This window comes from Schistocerca americana, chromosome 4 (assembly GCF_021461395.2).
Source record: "Schistocerca americana isolate TAMUIC-IGC-003095 chromosome 4, iqSchAmer2.1, whole genome shotgun sequence".
NCBI lineage: Eukaryota > Metazoa > Arthropoda > Insecta > Orthoptera > Acrididae > Schistocerca > Schistocerca americana.
This window is the reverse complement of record NC_060122.1, coordinates 245,514,354-245,540,045: the sequence shown is the minus strand read 5'-3', so window position 1 is coordinate 245,540,045 and position 25,692 is coordinate 245,514,354. Positions and strand designations below refer to the sequence as shown.

Below are 25,692 nucleotides of genomic sequence, written 5' to 3'. Positions count from 1 at the left end.
TAGCAATGCTGGATGTGTGGGGTGTCCCATTGTCCTGCTGTAATTGCCCAAGTCCATCGGAATGCACAATGGACATGAATGGGTGCAGGTTGTCAGACAGGATGCTTATGCACATGTCACCTGTCTGAGTCATATCTAGATGTATCAGGGATCGATTATCAGTCCAACTGCACATGCCACACACCAATACAGAGCCTCCAGCTTGAACAGTCCCCTGCTGACATGCAGGGTCCATGGATTCATGAGGTTGTCTCCATACCTGTACACATCCATCTGCTCGATACAATTTGAAATGAAACTTGTCTGAAAAGGCAACATCTTTCCAGTCCTCAACAGTCCAATGTCACCCAGGCGAGGCATAAAGATTTGTGTCATGCCTTCAGCTCCGAGAGCCCATATAGGTGATGTTTCGTTGAATGGTTCGCACGCTCACACTTTTTGATGGCCCAGCACTGAAATCTGCAGCAATTTGTGGAAGGTTTGCACTTCTGTCATGTTGAACGATCCTCTTCAGGTATCATTGGTCCCGTTCTTGCAGGATCTTCTTCCAGCGGCAGTGATGTCGGAGATTTGATGTTTTACTGGGTTCCTGATATTCACGGTACACACGCGAAATGGTTGCACGGGGAAAATCACCAATTCATCGCTACCTCGGAGATGCTGTGTCCCATCACTCATGCGCCGATTTTAACATACATTCAAACTCACTTAAATCTTGATAACCTACCATTGTAGCAGCAATAACCTATGTAACAACTGTGCCAGAAACTTGTTGTCTTCCTCAGGTCACGACTGGTTTTGCATGGGGATAGGTGCTTCTATTTATTACATACTATCGATGTCTGACGTCACTGTTCTAAAACTTTTAATTGGCCCTCTAATATGATTGGCTAGTCATGACGTAAGGGAAGATGGAAGGAAAGAGGCTATTTGTGGATGACCATGTTGTCAACGGTTGGTAGCTGTCCGCCAATCAGCGTTCGGCTTCTAGTCGGCAAGTTTTCCTCCTGGTGTGCACGAAAATGTACTGAGAGTTGCTCTACAGCTGTTTGTGCAGATACGTTCATGTCCCGTGTAGCTTCTGCCCCACGACCACTCGTGGCCCGTTGGACTGGGATGGCTGGCAGCCAGGACGCCAGGAGTTTGTAGCCATCTTCTCTGTTGATGTTGTCAGGCTGCTTAATAATTTCGATCGCCTCCCATATTTTGCGTTCTCGCATCCATGATTATTTTGCCAGTACTCGGGCTTCCTGGAACCTGATAGGTTGTCCACAGTCACAGTGGTGTTCCACTAACACTGATTTATTATGTTGCTGTAATCGTACATAGCGTTCGTGTTCTGCTACTCTTAAGCTACAGGTCTCCCCGTTTTTCCTATGTAGGAAGCTCCACACTCACACCATAGTTCGTAAACACCTGCAGTGTTAAGATCGTTGACTACATCCTTGGTGGAACCTATAATTTCGTGGATCCTGTGACTGCTTCGAAAAATCGATCTGAAACCTTGACGGCGGAGGACGTTGCCTAGCCGTTCACTGATGCCTTTTACATATGGTAAGTGCACCAGTGGAAGCTCCTCTTCTTTGCCTTCTTCACATGTTCTGCTCCCTTTGGTTTTAGCTAACTTTCTTATGATGTTGTCATCATAGCCATTGGCATGAAACATGTGTTGTAGCTCCTTTAATTCTTCTTTGATGTTATTTTCATCGTTTATCCGGTAGACTCAGGCAGTTAACGTATGCAGAACAGAATACTTTTGACCTGGGTGGTGGCGGCTCTCTGCGTGCAGGTACCGATTAGTGTGCATTGGTTTCCGGTACACTTTGTGTCACAGTTTTCCTTCGGCAGCTCTGTATACTTCCACGTCCAGAAATGGCAAGGTACCATTGTTTTCAGTCTCATGTGCGAACTTAATATTTTTCTGCAGGCTATTTAAGTGCTGGAGGAAGTTTCCCAATTCCGCTTCACCATGAGGCCAGATAACGAATGTGTCATCCATATATTGTAGCCAACAACTGGGAGGTAATGGAGCAGAAGCTAGGGCTGTTTGCTCAAAGGCTTCCATGAAGATGTCCGCAGCTACAGGGGAGAGCGGGGAACCCATTGCCACTCCATCTAACTGTTCGTAATATTTTCCCTGCCAGGTGAAGTACGTAGATGACAGGCATAAGCGCACCAGATCGCAGATATCTGGTGGGATTCGATCCTGTACAATGCACATAGTCTCTTCAATGGGTATGTTAGTGAAGAGAGACTTGATGTCAAAACTGACCATAATGTCTGATGGCTTTATTCTCTGTTCCCTAATCAGTTGTATGAAGTGGGAAAAGTCTTTCACGTAGGAGTCTGTTTGTCCCACAAGACGGCGTAACTTATGTGCCAGATGTTTTGCAACATAATACGTAGGTGGATCTATTCCGTTCACTATGGGCCTCAGCGGATAACCCTCCTTATGGAGCTTAGGTACTCCACAGATTCTAGGAGGAACAGGCACCTTGGTGATTAGTCTCTTGGCTGTGTCAGGATAAATTCTTGAGTCCTTTACGAGGGCCTTCATATTTCTGCCTATCCTCGCCGTCGGGTCACTTCTTAGTACTCTGTAAATGGGATCGCTAAGCAGTTCGTCCATCTTCTTTTCATATTCAGAAGTGGCCATCAGCACCATAGCGTTTCCTTTGTCCACATGTAGGACCACAATATCCTTGTTATTCCTGAGCTCCGATATTGTCTGTCTTTCTTCACATGTGATATTGGCTCTGGGTGGTTTTGCTGTTTGTAAGATTCTTACAGTTTCCTGCCTTATCTTCTCTGCTTTGACACGTGGTACTTGGTGGAGTGATGCCTCCACAGATTGAATGATCTATTCTGTGGGAATCTTTGTGGGCATAACTGCGAAGTTTAAACCTTTGGAAAGAACTGACGTTGCTGCCTCACTGATGGTCAGTGTCGAGATGATTCTAATGGCCCTTCTTGTACTCTGAAATTGCTATTAGCTGTTTTAGAGTTTCCTCAGAAAGCGACTCCACATTTAAGGCAAGAATGGAAGTAGGCACGGTATGCATTCATTACTATTTTCTCACTACACAATGTTTTTTGTGAGCAAAGAAGGTAACATGTCTTGTTGAGTTCTGCATTAACAATGTACAAAAAGATAGATTTCTACTTACCATAAAGAAGAAATGTCAACTTGCACACAGGCACAATTAAAAGACACTTAGATGTAGCTTTCAGTCGTCAGTCAAGAGACAGACACACACACACACACACACACACACACACACACACACACACACACACACAAAAAAAAAGCATGCACACCTCACGCACACATGACCACCAACTCCAGCATCTCTGATCTCAGTTCTGCATTAAGGTATTCAATAAGCTTACTCCATTTAACATTGCTCTGCAGCCAAAGTCCTAGGAGTTTGATTTCAGTACTGTTACTGACTAGTTCGTCATTAATAGAGACCAATGGGATAAACATGTCCTTGTTTGGAGCATTGTGGAATTTTAGTGTAATGGCTTTTTCACTATTTATTACATGTTGATTATTCTGTGCCCAGCTATATTGTTTTGTGATGACGTTTACTGATTGCTGTAATTTGTCTTTAATGACTACTTTTAGTATAATTGTGGTGTCATCTGCAAATATGGTTGTTTTCTGTGCATCCACATTTGAGATCATTTATACATTGAAGGACGTGCAAAATTTTTCTGCATGTAAAATCCAGTTTTGGGAGTAAAAATTAGTTTTGTGGTATTTAAATTTCACATTAAGTAAACTATCAAAATTTATGAATGATATGCTCTGCTATGGCAGGGAAAAGAAGGGAACCAGTGGAAAAATACTTCTATCATAGCACAAAAAAGGTGAATATGCTCCTGTTTAAAATACTCTTGACTGAAAAGTGACATACCACCTGTCTCAGTCTACATTCCTCAGCACTTTCATAAATTTTTCTGAAAATTTTGGCATGTAAAAATATTAATGCTTTTTTATGCTGAGAGGCAAGAAGACAATGGCAGGGGTGATAAGATGGATAAGTAATAAATACTGGAAGACAGTAGACAGTGCAGTGAGAGAATGAGAGCAACACAGTGGCAGAGGAGCATAGTTGACAGTTTTAGGCAAAGAGTGAAGGAGACACTGCCAGTGGGAGAGGAATAAAGAGATGCAGAAAGCGAAAGTGGGTGAGAGCCAGTGATAATGAGAGACAGAGTGTATGAGGAAGAGAGAGGGTTACAGTGAGAAGAGACGGGAGCAGTAGGGAAGAATGAATGAGATAGTAGCAGTTAAGAGAGAACAAGAGAAAGACATTGACAGTGAGAGGAAACAGTCGTAGCAGAACAGAATGAAGGAGGCAGTGGCTGTGACACAGAAGACAGTGAAATAGTAACACAGATAATAATGACAATGAGTTGGACTGAATGACTGAGTGAATATGGGCAAGTGGGAGTGGGTAGGTATAACCAACTTACAGCAATGGACTAGTGGGTGTGAATGAGTTACAGTTAGGGGAGCAGGTGGGAGTGAAAGGCAAGTTGCATGTTTAAAAGAGTGTGAGTATGTTTGCATCCCAAAACTTTTGGGAAAATTTTTAAAGGTGCTGAGGAAGGTAAAATGAGGCAGCTGGTACCCCACTTTTCAGTCAAAACTCTTTAAACAGGAGTATATTCATCTTTCTTGTGCTCCTATAGGAGCATTTTCTGCTAGTATAAGAATATATTTGCACAGTGTTATGGAATAAAATTCTTATGTTTTGAATAAATAGTGAGAGTGTACAGATTTTTTGTTAAGTAGATGTTTTACAGTATCCAAAATTTAAAAATGTAGCAATCACTGTATTTTTAAAAGAAATAGATCATTCTGATATGTTGACGCAGAATTAGGGGTCCCCACAGGTTTCATGTCAGTAGGGGCAAAATATTTACATGTGATTTAGAAATTTTGAGAGCAATTGTTATCTGCTCATTATTTTGTATGTTAAAACCTGTTTTTACATTCCCAGCCACATTTTCAGTTTTTTCCTCATTTTTGTTATTTTCTTTTGGTCTCATTATAAGCTCTATTCCAATAATAAACAAATTTTTATGTTTATTTTGCACAATATTCACTGCTCATGCAGTGACTACAATTGTAATTCAATTAACAGTTCAGGTGGACGGGAGGAGGAGACGACAAGACATTACATTTGACTCTGCAAAAGTTTGTCAAATTTACTTCCATTGCAGTGAAAGCTTTGTTGAATACGCCTAACAACAGTATTCTACAATTACAGTCTGTAGTAACTGTGAACTATAGTTTCAGGTTTTATAAACCCATTTTGGAGTATGTGTGTCCTACATGGGGCCATGCTGCTTCAGACAAGATTAGAAGCTGCAATTGTTACAGGATATAGTCTTGCATGAGCATTACATCTCCCAAATTCATTTGGGTTGCTGAGTTGTCTTCCTCCAGAGGCAGAAGATGCTAGCAACCGGTTTTTATTTTTCCTGTGATACATCTCGAAACTGGCACATTCGGAACCTCTGAACATATGACAGAAATGAAGAATGGGAACTCGTGTGGCCGTTCTGGCTGCTAAGGTAGTGAGACAATTCATTTCAATGTCTTAATCATTTCAGCTAACCATATCCAAGCCATCATTATCTCAATTATCATCTACCACTAACTCAATTACTGTCATGCCACAATGACCAATGCATGGATAGTTAACGCCATATCTGGGCATGTAATACTGAAATAAATTCTAGCTGGCAATAGACATTAGAGGTTTTTGAAGATGTGCAAACCTAGGGCTGTGGGAACTGGGAATATGACTTCCATTCCTTAGGAAGGGAACATTTCGGAGACGGAACTCTCACTGTGGATATCCTTTTTCATGCGACTATGTACACATGTAATAATTTCATCACTCAGTTGACTGGCAGTTTCATTTCATTTTATTATAGCTTGTTAGTAATGCCTGGGTGTACAGAGGTGCATGGAAGGAGCTTCTGCGAATGATTATTGTAGAGTGAACAAACTGTGCATATCCTGGAAATGGTGAACTAGTGTCAACAACTAGTCCTTTTACCATCACGAAACATAGGAGAAAAATGGTAGACATGCGAAATTGGACCTCTTTAAAACTAAAAATAGTGACATCTTCATTAAATATTGAAGGATTGTCAAGAAAGTAAGAAGTCTTACTGTCAGACAAATGCAAACAACATTCATGAGACATTTTAACATGGAAGAAATACACAGAAGGGTAACAACTGAAGAGCAAAAATTGAAGGCATGAAGACAGCATTAGAACACCCTCATGAACAATATGGTAGTATTATCTCTGTACGACAAGATACGAGATTAAGTCAATAAGTATGATGGACACAAACAACATTAAAATTTTGGCAATTGAACTACAGTTGTGTACTATTACATCAGTGTACAAACCATCTAATATTGATTTTACCTTCCACAAGCCAAATGACTTTCATGACCAAGACATCAAGATTGTGTTGGGATGCTTTAACTGCCAAAGTATCAACTTCTATTAAGACAATCATTCAATAGGGGCAGATGGTACAGGGGGCATAGTCCTAAAAACATTTTCGTGGTTGAGAACGTGGCTCATGATGTTACAAAAACAGTAGAAGAACCTTTCTCCAGGATGCAACATTGGCCTATAACTTGTATAGTTTCTGGAGTTTTCCAAGTGGCAATTGTACTTGGCCTATATCCTGTATAGTTTCTGCAGTTGTGTGAATGGAAATTGTACCCTTCAACCTTTCCTGGACCCATTGCACTAAGGGATGGACTGTGTACAGCACACAGAGGCTTTGAATGGAGCAGATAATGCAACTGCAAAGCTTGAGTCGCCAGATGTACTGTGTGGGCTGATACAGGGCGTAGAGTTCTGCTGTAATACTGAGCAATGCTCCGGAAGCTGATACCGAAAAATGTCAGTGCCATTGACTAAGGCACACTGTACACCACAGTCAGTCCAAGAGCCATCAGTGTACATAAAGGTACTATTGCGTAGGTAGTGCGAAGGAAGTTACACTGCCACACAAAGAGCCGAAAGCGAACTCCGGGGGGTAACAGAAAAGAGAGACATGCCCCGTACAATCAAAGGCGTCATCGAAGGAGGAGGTATAGGATGGATGGCCACGCAGGGCAGACAAATGGCATGCATATCTGCTGAGGAGAAACTCATGGTGGTAGGACAGCAATAGTTTGGCAGCTTCTGCAAACAGACACTCAACCACACTAGTGTAAAAGGGACTAGTGGCCAAACGGATGCCACGATGGTGGATAGTATTGAGACGGCATAAGAGGGATGGACGTGCAGAAGCATAAACTAAACACCCATAGTCTAGTTTCGAACGGACAAGGGACCGGTACAAAAAGAGAAGGCTGGTTTGATTGGCTCCCCAGAAAGTACCCCTGAGGACATGTAGGACGCTGAGGGACCGCTGCAGCGGGCTGCCAGGTAAGGCACTTGGGAGGATCAAGAAAGTTGCTTGTTGAGCACGAGCTCCAGGAATTTTGTAGTTTCAATGAATGGAAGAGCAACAGACCCAAGATGTAAACACTGTGGAAGAAACCAACTGCGCTGCCAGAAATTCATACAAATGGTTCTGTCAGTGGAAAAACAAAAGCCACCGTCAATGCTCTACGAGTGAAGATGATCAAGACATCACTGACAACGCTCACTGAGACAAGGACATGGAGAACTGTAATAGACTGCAAAATCATCAATGGAAAGAAAGCCAGAGATGTCAGGTGAGAGACAGGCCATTATAGGGTTAATGGTGATAGCAAAGACAACGCTCAGGACGCAACCCTGAGGCACACCATTTTCCTGGATAACGGTATCCAACAAGGCAGAACCTTGAAAACTTGGTCCTTTAAAAATTTCTGAAGGAAATGGGGCAAGCGGCCATGGAAGGTGAAGAAGATTGGAGAAATATCTCATGAGAATGCCACGTCACAGAATTCCCCAGAAGATGCTGACCTACAAGGTGAATGGAAAAACATATATCAGAAGATACCAAAAAAGATGAGGACGATTTTGTCTATTTGTGAGTTCAGAACGGGCAACAGCATAATCCATGAAAGGAAGAAGATAATGAGGATGATATGATGATAATGGCTTTTTGATCACACCTTGTATACTGAACTTGGAAAAAGATTTGGCCTAAACCAATTTTAACCAGTCTCACGGCATACAGAGGCATGGAAACTTCAATGATTACCAGTTTTAAAAATTGAATATTGTTTTAATGCTTCCTATATTTGATTGTTCTTTAGGTTATATACACATTAAGTTTTATTCCCTTCTGATAGGTCTTTTGCAAACAGTATTAAATTACGTCATTTATCACACAAACGTCTTGTCATAATTACCTGTGCACCAGTTATTGTAGCTCCCAAATCTGTAAAAACAAAAAAGATACACACTATATAAAATCTACACATTTTTTTCTGCATGGTGCAATTTAAATGCATGCTATGGGAACAATAAATATCAACAGGCATGAAATATAGAAACATGTCAACTGAGTAAACAATACACAAGAACAGAATGGATAGTTTTACAATTAACTACAGCTGTATCAAAGCTGATCTCAAATGAGTGAAGTTAAACAATGAAAAAGATGTATTTACACAAAGTTTATTTACACTAAACATTACGACATAAAGAAAAGGATTTTCTCAAGGGTGGATACAACCATATGGGGGATCATAATTTCAGATCATTAAATCAAGGAGGTGGTGTCTGTACTCATATTAATAAAATAAAAAAATGTACTTTGCATATCATAATGAAATAAATTTACCTTTCAAAAATATTAAGTTGAACCCACTGCACAAGCAATACATTTGGTGTACTTTTAGTAAAATGTAATTCTTGGATACAACACATTCTTAAATCCATCTCAACAGTTATATCAAGAATGACCGAATCTTGTCCCTTCTTGAATAAATTTCTGCATATGTCCATGACTGGGGTTAAATTCCCCAACATACTAATCAGGCTGAGACTTCATGTGTTTTCACTAGAATGCTTAAACCAGTTGCCATGACAGTTCCTTTGAAAATGACATGGCTAATTCCCTTCCCAAATTTACCCCATTTTGAGCTTCTGCTCCATGTTTAATGACCCTGCTGTCAACATGATACTAAATCTTAATCTTCTTCCTTACAACTTTTGATCTGTCGTATTTCAAGCTACCCAAACAGTGTTTCATTTTCTTTTTGTTGCTTTTCTGTTCCATCATTACTTTGAGTCTTTTTCCCTTCCCTCCAATCTTCTCTTTGACCCTTCTTCTTACTTTTCCAATTATTATTGCTGTTAAAATATTTTTCCCTACTTTGTTTTAGACTAATATTATCTCAAATTACAAATAAGTTCTAGGTTTTATCCTCCCTTGCTTTCTAGTGGACAATGCTGCTGTTCTATTGAAGTGTAAGTGATGTTGATTTTAAGCTACTTTTGTAAAGTTTCCAAGCTTATTGCATAACACTGCAACAAATGAATACATGATATTAGGCCTACATTCTAACAATAATATTGCTTGTTGTTTACTTCCAAAAGTCACTACAAATGATGTCCACATTACCACAGCCATACAAATACATTTCATTAATTACTATCTTACTTCACAGATTGATACAAGCAAAGAATGTACTTTTTATATACTGTCAGCATTTATCGGTGCTTAGGACATCAATGGCGACAAATAGATCACATATCAAGGAGAATTTGGTTAATTATTACATTTAATTGCTATAACAGTGACTCTGATGTGAATCACAATTTTTACAGGGGAAGGAAACTTGACAATATCAGTGTATCACATAATTTATATACATTATGTGATCAAAATTATCCGTACACCTGGCTGAAAATGACTTACAAGTTCATGGCGCCCTCCATCGGTAATGCTGGAATTCAATATGGTGTTGGCCCACCCTTAGACTTGATGACGGCTTCCACTCTCACAGACATACGTTCAATCAGGTGCTGGAAGGTTCCTTGGGGAATGGCAGCCCATTCTTCATGGAGTGCTGCACTGAGGAGAGGTATCAATGTCGATCGATGAGGTCTGGCAGGAATTCGGCATTCCAAAACATCCCAAAGGTGTTCTATAGATTCAGGTCAGGACTTGGATGTTATTCTTGTGCAACCACTCCGCCACAGGCCGTGCATTATGGACAGGTGCTCAAACATGTTGAAATATGCAATCACCATCCCCGAATTGCTCTTCAACAGCGGGAAGCAATAAGGTACTTAAAACATCAAAGTAGGCCTGTGCTGTGATAGTGCCACACAAAACAACAAGGGGTGTAGGTCCCCTCCATGAAAAACATGACCACACCATAACACCACTGCCTTCTAATTTTACTGTTGGCACTACACACACTGGCAGATGACGTTCACTGGGCATTCTCCATACCCATCGGATCGCCACATTGTGTACTGTGATTTGTCATGTTTTTCCACTGTTCAATCGTACAAAGTTTATGCTCCTTACACCAAGCGAGGTGTCGTTTGGCACTTACTGGCATGATGTGTGGCTTATGAACAGCCACTCGACCATGAAATCCGAGTTTTCTCACCTCCCGCCAAACTGTCATAGTACTTACAGTAGATCCTGATGCAGTTTGGAATTCCTGTGTTATGGTCTAGATAGATGTCTGTCTATTACACATTATGACCCTCTTCAACTGTCAGTCAACAGACAAGGTCGGCCTGCACGCGTTTGTGCTGTGTGTGTCCCTTCACATTTCCACTTCACTATAACATTGGAAACAGTGGACCTAGGGATGTTTAGGAGAGTGGAAATCTCGTGTACAGACATATGACACAAGCGACACCCAATCACATGACCGTGTTCGAAGTCCATGAGTTCTGCGGAGTGCCCCATTTTGCTCTGACATGATGTCTAATGATTACTGACGTCGCTGATATGGAGTACGTGGCAGGAGTGGCAGCACAATGCACCTAGTATGAAAAACTTATGTTTTTGGGAGTGTCCGGATATTTTTGATCACATAGTGTATACTTTACCAATACTGCAAACTACTTGTGCTTCTTGTAGTGACTTAATCTGGCAAACACGCAGCAGTTTGTAACAACAACTTAAACTCAATATCATCCACAATTTACTTGTACATGTATTAGCAATACTACAAACTATTTGTAGCATTTGTCATCATATCACATAGCAAACACAAGTTGACAAAGTGACTTAAAATCAATTTCTCTCAAACATCAGTAATGTAATAGGTCTGTCCACCTAATGATGGAGGAGTAGAAACCCTATCAATGAAAGAGCAGAAAGTCTAAATGGATGGTGAAATAAAATAAGGAGGTAATAGTAGCACGTTTTATTTGTCACTAGCTGAGAACCTGGAGTTGCCCCGGTATTCATTTAGGGCTGTGCCCGAGACTTCATACATGTCGAATTTATTTTGAACTTACAAAGTTTCTTAGTATACAACGGTGAAGTAGTATGATTGGGGACATGAACAAAGAGCTTGTTTGCTTCACTAACACAGGAGAGCTGGCCACATGAACAGTAACTGACACAAAGTAACATAAGTTCACCGGGAATGCCACCTATAGGATCTTTGGTGTGCTATGAAACCAACAGCACTATGTACTGGTTATTTGGTGTACTACACTTTGATGATTATTCATCTGTACCACTAAGATGAGTAAATGATATTAGATAGAACTTTAAATTATGATATCTTTCTTTTCCATGTTCAGATTTTGATGAAATACATCTTATATGTTGCCCCATGCTACACTCAAGTTACCTGTGGAAACTGCATGAAAATTTGTCTAGTAATTTTGGAGATGAACCTTTTCAAACAAACAGATACAATGGTTTTTGATAAAATCACATTATTTTTTCCTTCTTCTTTTCCATGATCCAAATTTTCTTGAAATAAAGCCAATACATTGCCCTCAGACTATGCTCAAGTTACCTGTGAAAACACCATGGAAGTTGGTCTAGTAGTTTTGGAGAACAGCATGTTCTAACAGTCACGGCGGGTTTTCAGTTTTATTATTAGCACAGATTAGATTTTACACAGTTGTAGAAAATGTAATACTTATGTTAAAAAATAATATAAACAACATTCTCTCTTTGGATCACTTCTTTTACTTTGAATCACTTCTTTTTCTTTTAATTAATCCTATCATCACTTTTTAGCTACCCAGTTCTTATCCTTCTTTCACATTTATTGGTGTCTGACTTGCATAATGCGTCACAGGAATATCAGATGCTAAACTGTCACAGTTTTCAATGCCTGAAACTATCTAAACCATAGACGAATTGAATAAGCACAGTTCAAGGCTGCAAGCATGTGAGCACAATCATTTTGTACTACGAAAAACTGGTGAGGCAGAGAATTACATACCTTCTTTTCGTGGTTCTTCAACTGGATTTCCTGATTTATCTAATCTTCTCTTGTATATATTGTGCTCAATGTGCAGATGTTGCTCGCCTGATGTGTCCATAGCATCAAGCACCAAAACTACAGCAATGAAACAAAGATAAAGTTTTACTGTGAAAATCATAAAACTGCGACATGCTTTTTATCACTACATTACACTCACATTCACAAGAAATAGAAGGTATAATAATGTCCAGATTTATCCGGAGTTTGGTTCCTCTTGAAGTATCCACAAATAGCTCTTCCGAAACGTCTGGTGACAGATAAGCTTGTAGTTCCGAGACGAAAAGCAATGTCATTATGATACCGCTCAATATAGTAACTGAAAGAGAAAAGATATGAAACAGACTAACACTAAGAACAAACACTTTCATGTTTCTACTCAGAACAGTGTTACTTCAGTCACAAACATAATTCACACAATGGTAAGATATATCTTTTACATCAGTTAATTAGAATCCAACTCATTTCCAATTATTCTTTCATCCGCAGATATCAACTACTCAGCTTGATACATGATTTCTAGCTCTTGTTCATGTCAAACATTATTTACAGAAACTATCAAAATTTTGGGAATGCCTGGATTTCAGTCCAAATTCCCACAATGTGTAATTTCAGCAGAAGCAAACAGACTGATACTGAGTAAATTAGATAACCACACATCTTCCGGAAGCCTTTTTGATAATCTAGGAATTCTTAGTACTTTTATTCCTTAATGACTTTTGTTTCTGGTAATAAAAATCAGTTACAGCTGAACTGTGATCTGCACTATCACAGTACAAGACAACACAATTTTTTTTGTCAGTTACATGGCAAAAAATAGTGGATTGTAAACAAGCCTCTAGTGTTACATCGGTAGGTAATTATTTTCTCTGAAAAACACCAATGCTATTGACAGAAGGTTAACAGCATCGATTTCATATAACTGAGAAAGATATCTTTTTATCTTGCAGGTAGTAGCTTTGTTTAGTATTTAATGTTATGTTTAGTTGGCATAAACACAAATAATATTATGCAATACAATGATTGTTAATACAGTGTACATATCAAGTTTTTAAGAGATGTTTTTCTCTGATAATATGTATCTTAACTTGTTTCACAGATGAATGAATGAATGAAATTATTAAAACTAATGGAAGAAGCACCATGGTTGTGCTCTGCACAATATTCAATTGCTAGCAGTAATGGAGCTGAAGAAAGCAACAACTATTGCCAAAGAAAATGAGTGGGTCAGTCCATGTGAAATTAACCAATGGTCAAGGTCTTGACATCTCAGATTTAGATAACTTTCGTACATTTATAGTATTAGTTGTTTACGCGAAAATCCCTTTATTTGGGAGTTACTAATTCTCAAAACTTCCAAATTATCCAATTTTTTGTCAATGTTTTAGAACCTTAAAAACACCATATCTCAAAAAATATGTGACTTACAGACCTAAAATTAGTATCATTTTATCCAGTTTCCCACAAAACAGTATGTCCTGCTTGTCAATGTTCATAACAATGTTGAATTTTCCCAAACAATTTTTTTTATTATTAAAATTTCAGAACTTTTTTTTGTACATGTCAAATTCCATGAGGGTGTTCTCAACATATTAAAATAAACTCTATTTTACAGGTAAATGCAATACTCATTTTTAGGACTTTGGATGTATTACTAAGTTGTAATGTAGACTTTATTGTATAGTCATTTTTATTTTTTATTTATTTTAGATTATTAGAAACATACATTTAAATTTAAATTCACATTTGGCTTTCCCATGATGACGGTGAAACATTTTTACATATATCATAACAACACATACTCAAAGAAGACAATGAATAATTTATGTAATTATACCTTCATTTTACAAATACATTTATATTAATCAATATTATTAATTAAACAAAGGTTTAGCTTTTATTATTTAACAAAGTGTTATTTGAGTGCCTTGCAATTAGAAACTTTTCTCTCATCTTCAACAAGGAAGACATTACGACACTCCAATAACATTCTTATTAGAGTCTAAGATTACATATTGCAGTTTTCTTTTAAATGATATAACCTTGTTCTCTCAACCAATAATGACAAATTATTGATGTAACATGTTCTTTTCCAATATAATCTGTGAAGCTATTCGCAACTCTTCATCTGATAGTCAATATGGTCTTCCAGTGGCAGCTGCAGGATTTAATTTAAAAAGTATGATTTTTTTAGAACAGTTCATTTAACAGATCTTTGTGATTATGAAAAAAATGAGATGATCCACAGGGATACATAAATAAAAGATTTACTTCTCCTTTTTCATCTCTTGATAGCACACAAGTTATCAACTATTTTTGTCACAAGCACAAGCAATAAGTCCTGTGAGCTGTTCAAAGTCATGCCATCTGCACCTGGACCCACTTAATTTTTATATCGTCCAAATCTTTACAACCAGAAACAATTTCCGCTTCACATATGGCTTTGCTCATAGTAATAAATGCATAATACTTTGAGTCCCTATGACTGCTATGGTTCTATAAAATCTTATTGCCAAACTTTTTTTTTAGTCTGCATGCTCATTATTTGTACGCAGAAAAAAATAACTTATGGAATACATCAAACAATTTTTTTTTAATGGATGTAACCTAGTGCACTACTGGATTGTACTTGTGTTACACATACACATGGAGAGATGTGGGTCTTTACGTACTTACTGGTTATTTTAGCCAAATGTGTTGCGAAGCTTGAAGCTTGTGATTACAGCTTGAAAATGACTAGCAGTTGAAATTAGCTACTAGAATGAACAATAAATTTATTACAGCCTTTTTGGACAATGTTTTCTTTCTCAAAATTGGAAGGTGTGCTTTCACTGTGCTTATACTATCCAAGGCTTGTTCCCATGCTGAAAGCAATACATTCATACTCAGCTGTTGACTTGCTAGGCCTAACTCGGATGGGGATTTTCTGTTGGTGTTTACTCCCTTAGCCACTGAAGATCCCACTTCTCCACAAGGCAAGGAATGGAATGGAACTGCCAAACTAGAAGTACAAAACAGAGCAAGAAAGAGCTCTAATTTTTTCTCACCAAGTGTGGAACCTTGTGTGGGACATGAGATTTCCTATGAGAACCAAACAATTATGACATGCAGTTTAGAAAGCTGTCACTAACAAGACAGATCTGAGCATGCTACAAACATGTGATCTGAAGTTTCTGTGACCAACCTTGCATAAGATTAGAAGAGAGAAAATGAGGAATGAAGACATCACAGGAGAGATGCAAATGGATATGTCAATAACTGAGAGACTGAGTACCGCATAGCTCTAGTGGTTTGGACATGTGAAGGGACTGAAGGTAAGTACCTATCAAAACAATACTTGGAGAGAAATGTGCTGAGGAAAAGAGCTACAAGGATACCCACAAAAAGATGGTAGGATCAGATTAAAGAATATTTGAAGACTAAAGGAGAAAACTGGGAAACAATATCAAGACAAGATGAATATCAAGCGAAATGGAAGCAACTTGTTCGTGAACAATCCACCCGGCTCACTGGAAGGATACGAAGATGATGATGATGATGATGAGCTTTTGACATCTGATTGATATGAATGTTAAGAAAACTGCCTGAAGCTTTACTTTAGACACATTTATTAAGCCAATGATTTCATTTCATATGAACATCCTCAGATGAAAAAGTGGCAAAAATGTGCCACTGTCATGATTTAAAATGATTAATTGCCAATAAAATGTTGAACTGCATATGTTTTCGTTTGTTGTGCTTGGTACTTACTGTATTCCAATACGTGTCTTTCAATGTTTCATTGGGCTAAGGATTTTCAGTCATGAAACCAGCACTTTCCTGCCACTTTATCCCCTGAACACACATGCTTAATTAGTTATACATGCATGCACCATGTACTCTTCTTCCCCTCACCAGTGCCTTGCTAATTTTATCTCAACACGTCATCTTCACTGGGGTTTCTGTGACCAGCCTCTGTCAACAGAGGTGAATGCTGTTTTATTATACAGGCGAGTCTCATAAGACATGACACTCCATTTATTTTGTGAATAGTTCCAGAAATCAGCAACTGATAGTACGCTGAGGGCATGTAATGTTTTGTTTGAATAATTCTCTGAACTCTGCTATCAACTGAGATACTGAAACAAGTATGGTTATTTTTAATGGAACCATATACTTTTCATAACTGCATTCAATAGCTCTTAAAAAGGCAATTACAGTGATATAGTGCTTTTTAATATTGACCCTGAAACCTTTCCCAAAAGAATCCGATAAATGTACTACAACTGAAAAGCATTGTGGCCAGATATGGCTACGGTGGTGCAATCACTGCTGGGTAGAGCTCTCATATGAGGTTCTGTCATCATATGCAGCAAGACAGGCCTAAGCTGCTAAGATAAAATCTCATTTCCTACACTACATAGATAAAGAGTCAGCTTTGATTTTTGTATATGGAACTATGGTGTATGATAGCTTCTGGCCCATCAGACGGGGCTTAGGAAAACTATTTCAAACTTGTGAACATTTCCAGGTTGATGGGGAAACAACTACTGTTTAGTCAGGCATTTTTCTATTTAAAGCCTCCCCATTACTACTTACTTGTCAAAGCTGATATAGGACAGTTGGTAATTCATACTTCCTAATGATGCACAACCCCATTTGTGGAAAAAAGAAACTTATGTAATTGTAATTATAGGAAATAAATAAACTAATCATTTTATTTGGTATGACTGATAACATGTAACATACACAATAAATACTTTTCTTAATGAAACATAGTTTTACACTTTACTTAAGAATGTGTTCACATTGTTTACCACTGACTCCAAGGCACATCTGCAATCACCATTTGAGAGAAAGACGAACATATGAAAGTACATATGCTTCCGAGACATAACAGGCACAATAGAAGATCTGGCAGTGTGGCTGCATTTACATTTACAAACTTACTCCCTAATGTTGTGCTCACATTCAAAAATCAGGAAAAACAACCCGAATATATGTTTCTAGAAATTCAACTTCTCAGCAGAAAGTGTCTTATCTGTGTAATATACAATCCACTTAAAGTTGGACAGCTCTCAAGCTTTGAATCCACACACTCACAGGTCTTGAATCTTTGTATGAACACTTAACTATAGCCGGAGATGTGAACATAAATTTTATAAGCAACAGGCCTTCAGTTTCAAAATTCAAGCACATATTCTCCTGCCCAAATCTTACATTGCTTCCATTTGGGCCAACTCATCATACTGCAGACATTCATACTTCTATTGATATTTTTGCAACCAAGTCTCCAAACAAAGTAATTCCTACTGATGAAACTTCTGCACCTCTCTTACCTGCTCATGATGTAATATTCATGAATTATTGATTGATTACTATGTCCAAAGAACAAATCACAAGCGTCCACTTTTAGAGATTTTTACTGCTTAAATATGTCTGAGCTGACAGCTGATGTTTATGATATCTCTTGACAGGGAATGACAGTAAATAACTTTGATATAAAATATGAAGTATCAAATTTCACTAAGAGACTCAATAATTTATACAATAAATATGCTTCAATAAAAACTAGAAGAGTCAGGAGAAAATCTGCAATATGGTTTACCAATCAATCCTGTCAGTAAGAATGCAAAACTCAGATACATCTGCTCATTAACTGAGGACTTTCACAGATCTTCTGTCTTGTGAGAAAATCTATGAGAGCTAGGACTAGCCATATCTCAATCTGCAGCTGAACCTCTCATTTCTACTGAGAATCTGAATGAGTATTTCACCACATCTACATCTCTACTTGATCAATGTATGAGGACACAAAACACTGAATCCCTTGATATATCTGCGGTCAGTCCAAACAAACAAAAAATTTTCTGCAGCTGGTAAGCCTTAACACAGACAGGAAGTCAACTGCACGAATTGTTCTGCAATTGCAGGATACAACAATATTACAATACAAATGAGCAATTTTTTTCAGCAACCCATTACTGCTTATAATAATATATATTTTTAACCATTCTCCAGCATCTTCCCAATGGCCTGCAAAAAGGGAATCATTAAACCTCAACCGAACCAGAATCTGAAAAAAACAAAAACAAAAAAAAACAAAAAACAAAAAAAACCTCTGGGCTACAAGCCCATTCGCATTCTACCAGCATTATCTAAGGCTTTAGAATACATAGTTCACAATCAATTTACCAGTTACTTAACTTCAAATAACTTTCTGGATGAATACCAATCTGGCTTCTGGCAAATTAGCAGCATGATTTATAAAAATGACTGATGAACTGAAAGAAGCTATGGACAAATAAGAAGATGGTATTGTGTGCTTTTGGACTTCAGCAAAGCTGTTGACTTGATATTCTACCAGCTAAACTCAAAACTTTTCTCCAAGTGATGTACAGTGGTTCCTTTACTCCAAGTGCTGTACAGTGGTTCCACTCACACCTTACAAAAAGTAGCAATGTGTAATGGGCAGAATAAAGAGGTTGCAATGGAAGAATGTAGTAGCAGGTGTCCCACAAGGATCAGTATTAGGACCACTACTTTTCTCGGTATATGTTACTGATGTGTCAACTATTACCTCCTATTGCATATATCATTTATTCATTTATACGCCAATGACCTTTAGTTATACCTAAGTGCAAGCCCAACAAATCTGGACACAGCCTCCCAGAATGTATCAGAATGGGTGCAGAACAAAAGATTTTCAAACTTAACCCATCTAAAATTCAAGCAATTTCAGTCACTCACAGAAGACATATTACTACTCAGTTCAGAGAAACTCTTCCACCCTTAATGCTAAACAGCACAGACATCAAAGAATTTGTTGTAATTCTGGACCATCACCGTAAATGGATTGAACACACAGCTGCAGTTTGTAAGAAGGTGTCAGCATCACTGCATTCATTACAGAAATACAAAAAAGTAGTTGCTCTTGAGCTTAAAAAGAAACTAATAGAGACACTAATACATCCCATCCTTAATTATGATGACCCTATTCTCCAATACTTTTATACGAGAGTTCACATTGACTGGAACTGGCGATGAATGCTTGTGTGCGATACATTTGTGATGCACATTATTTCAACCAAATCATTCCTGCACATAACCAATTATCATGGCTATGTGCCGAAAAGTGTAAAGATTATCAGACCCTGGGTGTTCTGTATCTTCTCCTCTCAATCATTGCATTCTTTCCTGTTTATCTTCAATCCTTACACTACTATCTGAAAAAGGCAGCAGAAATACTTTTTCCCATAAAATTAAAATCCTCACCTTAGGACTACACACACTACTGTGTTCTCTGAACAATTTTCTGTATCAGGAACCTGGGTTTGGAACAATCTTCCTCAAAATATTAGAGAAACTAAAATCCTTTCAAACCTCAAAAGACAGCGAATAGCCCACTGTCTGTCACAATAGCTATCTCTTTTTACAGCTCAATTTCATCAACCCTTCCTCCCACACCACTATTCCCTACCCTTGTCTACAGAGTTCTCTATGGAAATTCTCTTCTTTCCTAGCAACCACTGTCACTTTCATTTCAGTCCTCTCCTCTTTGTTTATAAGTGTTGTAGCCAGAACAGCTTCTTCATGTGTTCTGTCAGTTGCAGTCTTCGGCCTATTCATCCTAATCCTCTATTTGATGTTGAAGCTGCCAATTCACATTAGTGACCTAATAAATTGTGCAAGCGATGATGCGATGGACAGCAGTGAATTAGGATTGACATGACACAACAAAATCATCTGTATCGGTATCACCTGGGCATTTAGGAGCTCTGGGGCCCACAGGTCATGGTTCCTTCAGTCATTGCTTTGCATCAAGCCTCTGATCTGTAGGTCTCAAGACGGAGCCCTATCAGTGCTTGATGCCTGAAGGCGAAGTTGCTCAATCAGCTGGGCATGAGAAGTGGTTCCTTAAGAGAGTGCCATGAAAACCACAACAGAGGAGGGCAGTGGGACAAATGGTTTTGAAAAACTTGAGGTACTGGGAGTGATGGTTGTGATATTCACATAATTGGACATCATGTCAAAAACATGTAGGCACTCATATTTTTTTGTGCCTCTGTATACATCAGGCAGTCAATACATTTATATATTTTTTTTTCTTTTCTTTTCCCAAGATTGGGCACTGGCAAACATGGAGAATGGTGTTCAGTGCCTTAACACACAAAGGTGGTTTTCACAAGGACTACCTTCATGTAGTTATTGTCTACAGCTACCACATTTTGGGTCCGCAGTGAAGTGGGATGACATATGACCAAAGTGCAAGCATTAGAAGTACCTCATGAGTGATGGGACATAAGATTTGATGTCGCAACTGTCTATTATGACTTTAATTTTTTCCAGGATGACATTTTCTTCAAAAGCTGAGATAAAGGCGCCTATATCTATCCCATTGTCCTTGGAACCTTTTTTGCCTCATTGGACAAAATGTATGCCTTGCTGCTCAAGACTAGCCTGTAGTTCCTCATCTGGAGTGTAAGATCTCAGTATAAAATGATGCCTTGGACCATATTCAAGACCTTGTGTGGGACAATGGTCGATGGTGTGTCACGCAGACGTTCAAATACCTGATGGTTGGTAGGTTGATTGGGGTTGAATGACCAAACAGCAAGGTCATCAGTCCCTTGTTTAAAAGGTGGTCCACTCGGACAGATTTACTTATCAGAAGAGTCATAACGATAAAAGGGAAAAGGCTAAAAAACATAAAAGTGCAGTCATGTAGTCAATGGTGAAAACAAAAGGAGGGAAGGCAACAAGTGGGCAACCCAAAGGCTATGCTAGAGGCAGGAAATATCCCACCTCTGATGCAGTACAGGCAAGACTACCTGCTATTCAAAAGCGTTCAACCACTAGAATGTAAAAGGGCATATTGTAAAAGGAGACCAACCAAATCTAAAAAGTGACAAAAACAGAGTAAAAGGGAGAGAAAAGAGGATCTTGGCCAGGGAGTGGAGTCAGGAATCTCAAAACACAGCTTACAGCGGGAGACAGCCCAACCCTCACCACCCTGCCCCTTCTCCAGATGGAGATTATAAACCTTAGAACTGAAAATGAAAACCACTTTCACAGAGGAAACTGAGAAACAGTTCAACCATCCAGGAATCATCAGCCAATATTAAAGGTAAAGTGCGGGGAAGTCTGTACTTAGTAAACAGAGCCAAAAGAAGGGGGTATTCCACCAAAATGTGGGCTACTGACATGAAGGCCCCATAACCACAAAGTGGGGGTGGCTCATTACGCAAAAGAAAACCATGGGTCAGCGTGGTATGGCCGATGCAGAGATGACACAGGGTGCTCGAGTCCTTTTGGGAGATGCAGAAGGAATAACGCCACAGGACAGGTGTCACCTTAATCAGGCGAAGTTTATTAGACAGGGAGGTAGTCTCCCAAGAGTTGGCCCATTACTGTGTGAAGTGGGATTTGATATGAAGTCATAAACCCACCACATACGGGGTTACAGAGAAGGGGGGTAAGTGACTGCTCCCCCAGCCAAAGAATCAGCAAGCTCATTATGTGGGATACCCACATGGCCAGGGATCCTAAGGAAGTCAGCATGGTGAAGCAGTATGGTGAAGATCAGTAAGACGGTCATGGATGGCCAAGACCAAGGGATGGCAGGAAAAACAGCCTGAAGGCCACTCATTGAGTCTGTACATAACAAAGCGAGGTTGAGTTGGTACTGTTTAATAAATGTAAGAGCCATCAATTCCACAGTAAACGCCCCACATGCAGTTGGCAAGAGATGATTTTCCATCCAACAGAGGACGTGAAGGCACATCCCACACAATCAGCAGATTTAGAGCCATCAGTGTAAAAAGGAACAGCATCCCAAAACTCCCATAAAAGTCAGCAGAAAAAAACAATGGAACACCATCAGGGGAACGGAATCTTTCGGACCTCGGCAGAGATCCATTCGAATCTGGGACCAAGGAACTGACCGGGTGGGGGGGGATGTTGGGGAGGGAACGTGGGAGACAGGACAAAGAAGGAAGCTGAAAATCATGCGAAAAGACCCAAGGTACAGCCCAACCGGTAAACCTGCCATAGGGTGGGAAACAGGTGGGTGACGTCCTTGGTCTGAGAACAGGATAGAATAGGAAGGATGAGTGACTGAGGAACGGACAGCAATTGCATAAGAAACCAGAAGCTGGGACCACCGAACAGAAAGGGGGGAGGGCGGGGGGGGGGGGGGGGGGGGGATTCCAGCTTCAACCAGGAGACTATCAACAGGGCTAGTAGGGAAGGCACCAGTGGCCAAACAGATACCATGATGGTGGACCGGATCCAGGAGACGCAGTGTGGAAGGAGCAGCCGAACCATAAACTTGACACCATAGTCCAAGCGAGACAGCACTTAAGCCCAATGAAGGTGGAGGAGAGTGGAACGATCCACACCCCAAGAGGTGTGGGCAAGGAAGCGAAGGACATTGAGTTTACGGAAACATCCTACCTTCAGAAGTCTGATATGAGGCAGCCAAGTGAGGTTGTTGTTGAAAAGAAGGCCCAGGAAACGAAACTCTGGGACCACAGGTAATCGTTGTGCAGTGAGGTACAGCTCCGGATCAGGGTGGACCATAGTAGGGTGACAGAAGTGGACCACCCACCATTTCAAAGGAGAGAAGTGAAACCCATCTGAGAGGGTCCATGCAGAGGCACACAGTATAGCAGCATGGAGCTGCCGCTCTGCAGGGGCTACCGAAGAGGAACTAACCCAAATGCAGGAATCATCCACATACAGAGCAGGGGTGACCAAAGGACCGGCGGAGGCCACAAGTCCATCTATAGCAATGAGGAAAAGACGTACACTCAATACGGATCCCTGTGGGATGCCATTCTCCTGGGTCCGTGGAGAACTAAAAACAGTACCAACCGGAACCCTGAACAACCGATGGAACAAGAACTGGCGGATAAAAATCGCCAGAGGGCTCCGAAGACCCCACTCATGAAGTGTAAGATGTGATGGCGCCAAGCCGTGTCATAGCCCTTGCGTAGGTCGAAAAATAGTGCAACCAAATGGTGGTGCTGGGAAAAAGCCTGCCGAACTGCAGATTCCAAGCGAAATAAATGATTGATTGGAGACTACCCTCTCCGAAGCCACAATGGTAAGGCAACAACAGATCCCGAGATTCGAGGACCCAATTGAGCTGATGGGCTACCATCCATTCAAGAAACTTGCAAACAATGTTTGTCAGAGTAATTGGTCGACAGCTTTCAACAGACAGGGGGTTCTTACCAGGCTTAAGGATGGGAACCATGATGCTATCCCTCCATTGAGAAGGGAAGTCACCTTGGAGCCAAATACAGTTAAGCACCTGGAGAAGATGTTGTCGTTGTGGAGCACTGAGATGTTGAAGCAACTGGTTATGAATGGAGTCTGGGCCAGGGGCTGTATCATGAGAAGAAGAAAGTGTGGAAAGAAGTTCCCGTTCAGTAAAAGGTTTGTTGTAAGATTCTGACTGACAAGGGGTAAAATATAAGGTGGAAGCTTTGGCCTGCTGTTTCTGGTGAAGGAAAGCAGCCGGATAGTAGGCTGATGCTGTTGCAAAATGGGTTGCAAGATGTTCCGCGAGAATTAACGGGTCCGTGCAAACACCATCCGGGAGGGCAAGGCCCAGAAGGGTAGACTGGCGATGGTAACCTTGGATAGAGCGAAGTGTAGCCCATAGCCATGGCAGAGGGACAGCAGAACCGAGGGAAGAAACAACGTGTTCCCAACACACCCATTTGCTCTGTTTGATTAATTAACAGGCTTTGGTGTGAAGGCGTTTAAAGGTAATAAGATTGACAGTGGATGGGTGCCTCTTAAGATGTTGCAAAAGCTTGACGGCAATCACGGAAGGCAATGGCAATGGCCGTACTCCACCATGGGACTTGCCGGCAGTGAAATGATACAAAAGAGTGTGGGATAGCAAGGCTAGCAGTGAAAACAATCATATCAGACATGTCACGGAGGACGTCATCAATACAACCCTACAAAGAGGGAGGAAAAACGACATTTGCAAGAAACTGGGTCTATGAGAAGACCCCGACTAGATGGAAATGCACTGCCCCACAAGGGATGATGAGCATTGAAATACCCAAGAAGGACGAAGGGAGGAGGAAGTTGCTGAAGAAGAGCAGTTAAGGCAGCAGGTGTAAGAGTCCTGTCAGGAGGGAGATAAAGATTGCAAACTGTGACCCCAGAGTCCACGTGGACCCTAACAGCAACTGCTTCCAATGTAATTTGAAGAGGAATCCACGTGCTAGCAACATGCGTACGGACCAATGTACAAATGCCACCAGAGGCCCGCAGGGGGCTGACCTGATTGCAACAGAAAGCATGGAACCCATGGGGGGTCGGTAAGTGATAATCAGTAAAATGAGATTCCTGTAGAACCACACAAGCTGCAGACTAAAACGAAATAAGGGATTACAACTCCAGAAGGTGGTGGTAATATCCATTACAATTCCAATGGGTAACCACAGAACGATGATACAAATGGGTGAACAGGCTAAAACCAGTCATGCCGCCGGGTCACCATCCGTCACTGACAAGGAGAGGGTGACATCCACAAACAGCACGTCAGAGTCAGGTTGCGAAGGTGGGGACAGGACCTCTGCTGACACCAGAGGCTCCTTGTCCCGGAACTTATGTTTCTTGTTCTTTTCTGTTTGAGATCGAGGAGGGCTATGCTGCAAAAGGGAGCCAGCTGCAGCAAGATCTCGAACAGAATGAGAGCGGGCGACCTGGGGGCCCACAGACCGTAGTTCTCATGGTCGTTGTATGGCAGCAGACCTTTGGCCCGGAAGGTGCCGGGAAGGGGGGTCCCGGGAGGGGCACCCTTGACCTGCAGAAGTGGGACACTTCTCCAGCTGGGGAGGGGGAGTGGCGCCCGGAGGGGAGGGTGTGGGAACCGCAGGGGAGGGGTTCAGGACTGGAGTAAGGAAGGGGGAGGAAGGGGTGAAGATGTAACTAAAGCATAGCTAGACGTCATTGACACAGGATGAAGACGTGCATACTTTTTATGAGCCTCAGTGTAGGTTAGAAAATCAAGGGACTTATATGCCTGTATCTTCTTTTCCTTCTTATAAGCCGGGGAATCCGGTGAACATGGAGAATGACTGCCATGACAATTAACACACACAGGAGGGGGAACACAGGAACTCCCCACATAGAGTGGACGTCCACAGTCACCACAAAGAGGGGTCTGCGAACAGGGGGAAGACATGTGTCCAAAACACAAGAACTTTAAACGTCTCATA

The 25,692-nt window shown here is 40.5% G+C and overlaps 1 protein-coding gene across 3 annotated transcripts in view; it reads right to left on the bottom strand.

Annotated features, from left to right (window-relative positions):
* Positions 1 to 25,692, bottom strand: part of LOC124612452 (endoplasmic reticulum-Golgi intermediate compartment protein 3) — a 95,191-nt gene that overhangs the window by 61,437 nt on the left and 8,062 nt on the right. For all 3 annotated transcript variants that reach the window (XM_047140676.1, XM_047140677.1, XM_047140678.1), the window contains exons 2-4: positions 12,627 to 12,785; positions 12,428 to 12,544; positions 8,399 to 8,427 (exon numbers count right to left, since the gene is read on the bottom strand). In XM_047140676.1, coding sequence (XP_046996632.1) covers positions 8,399 to 8,427; positions 12,428 to 12,544; positions 12,627 to 12,785 — 305 coding nt within the window. The remainder of the gene's footprint in view (positions 1 to 8,398; positions 8,428 to 12,427; positions 12,545 to 12,626; positions 12,786 to 25,692) is intronic.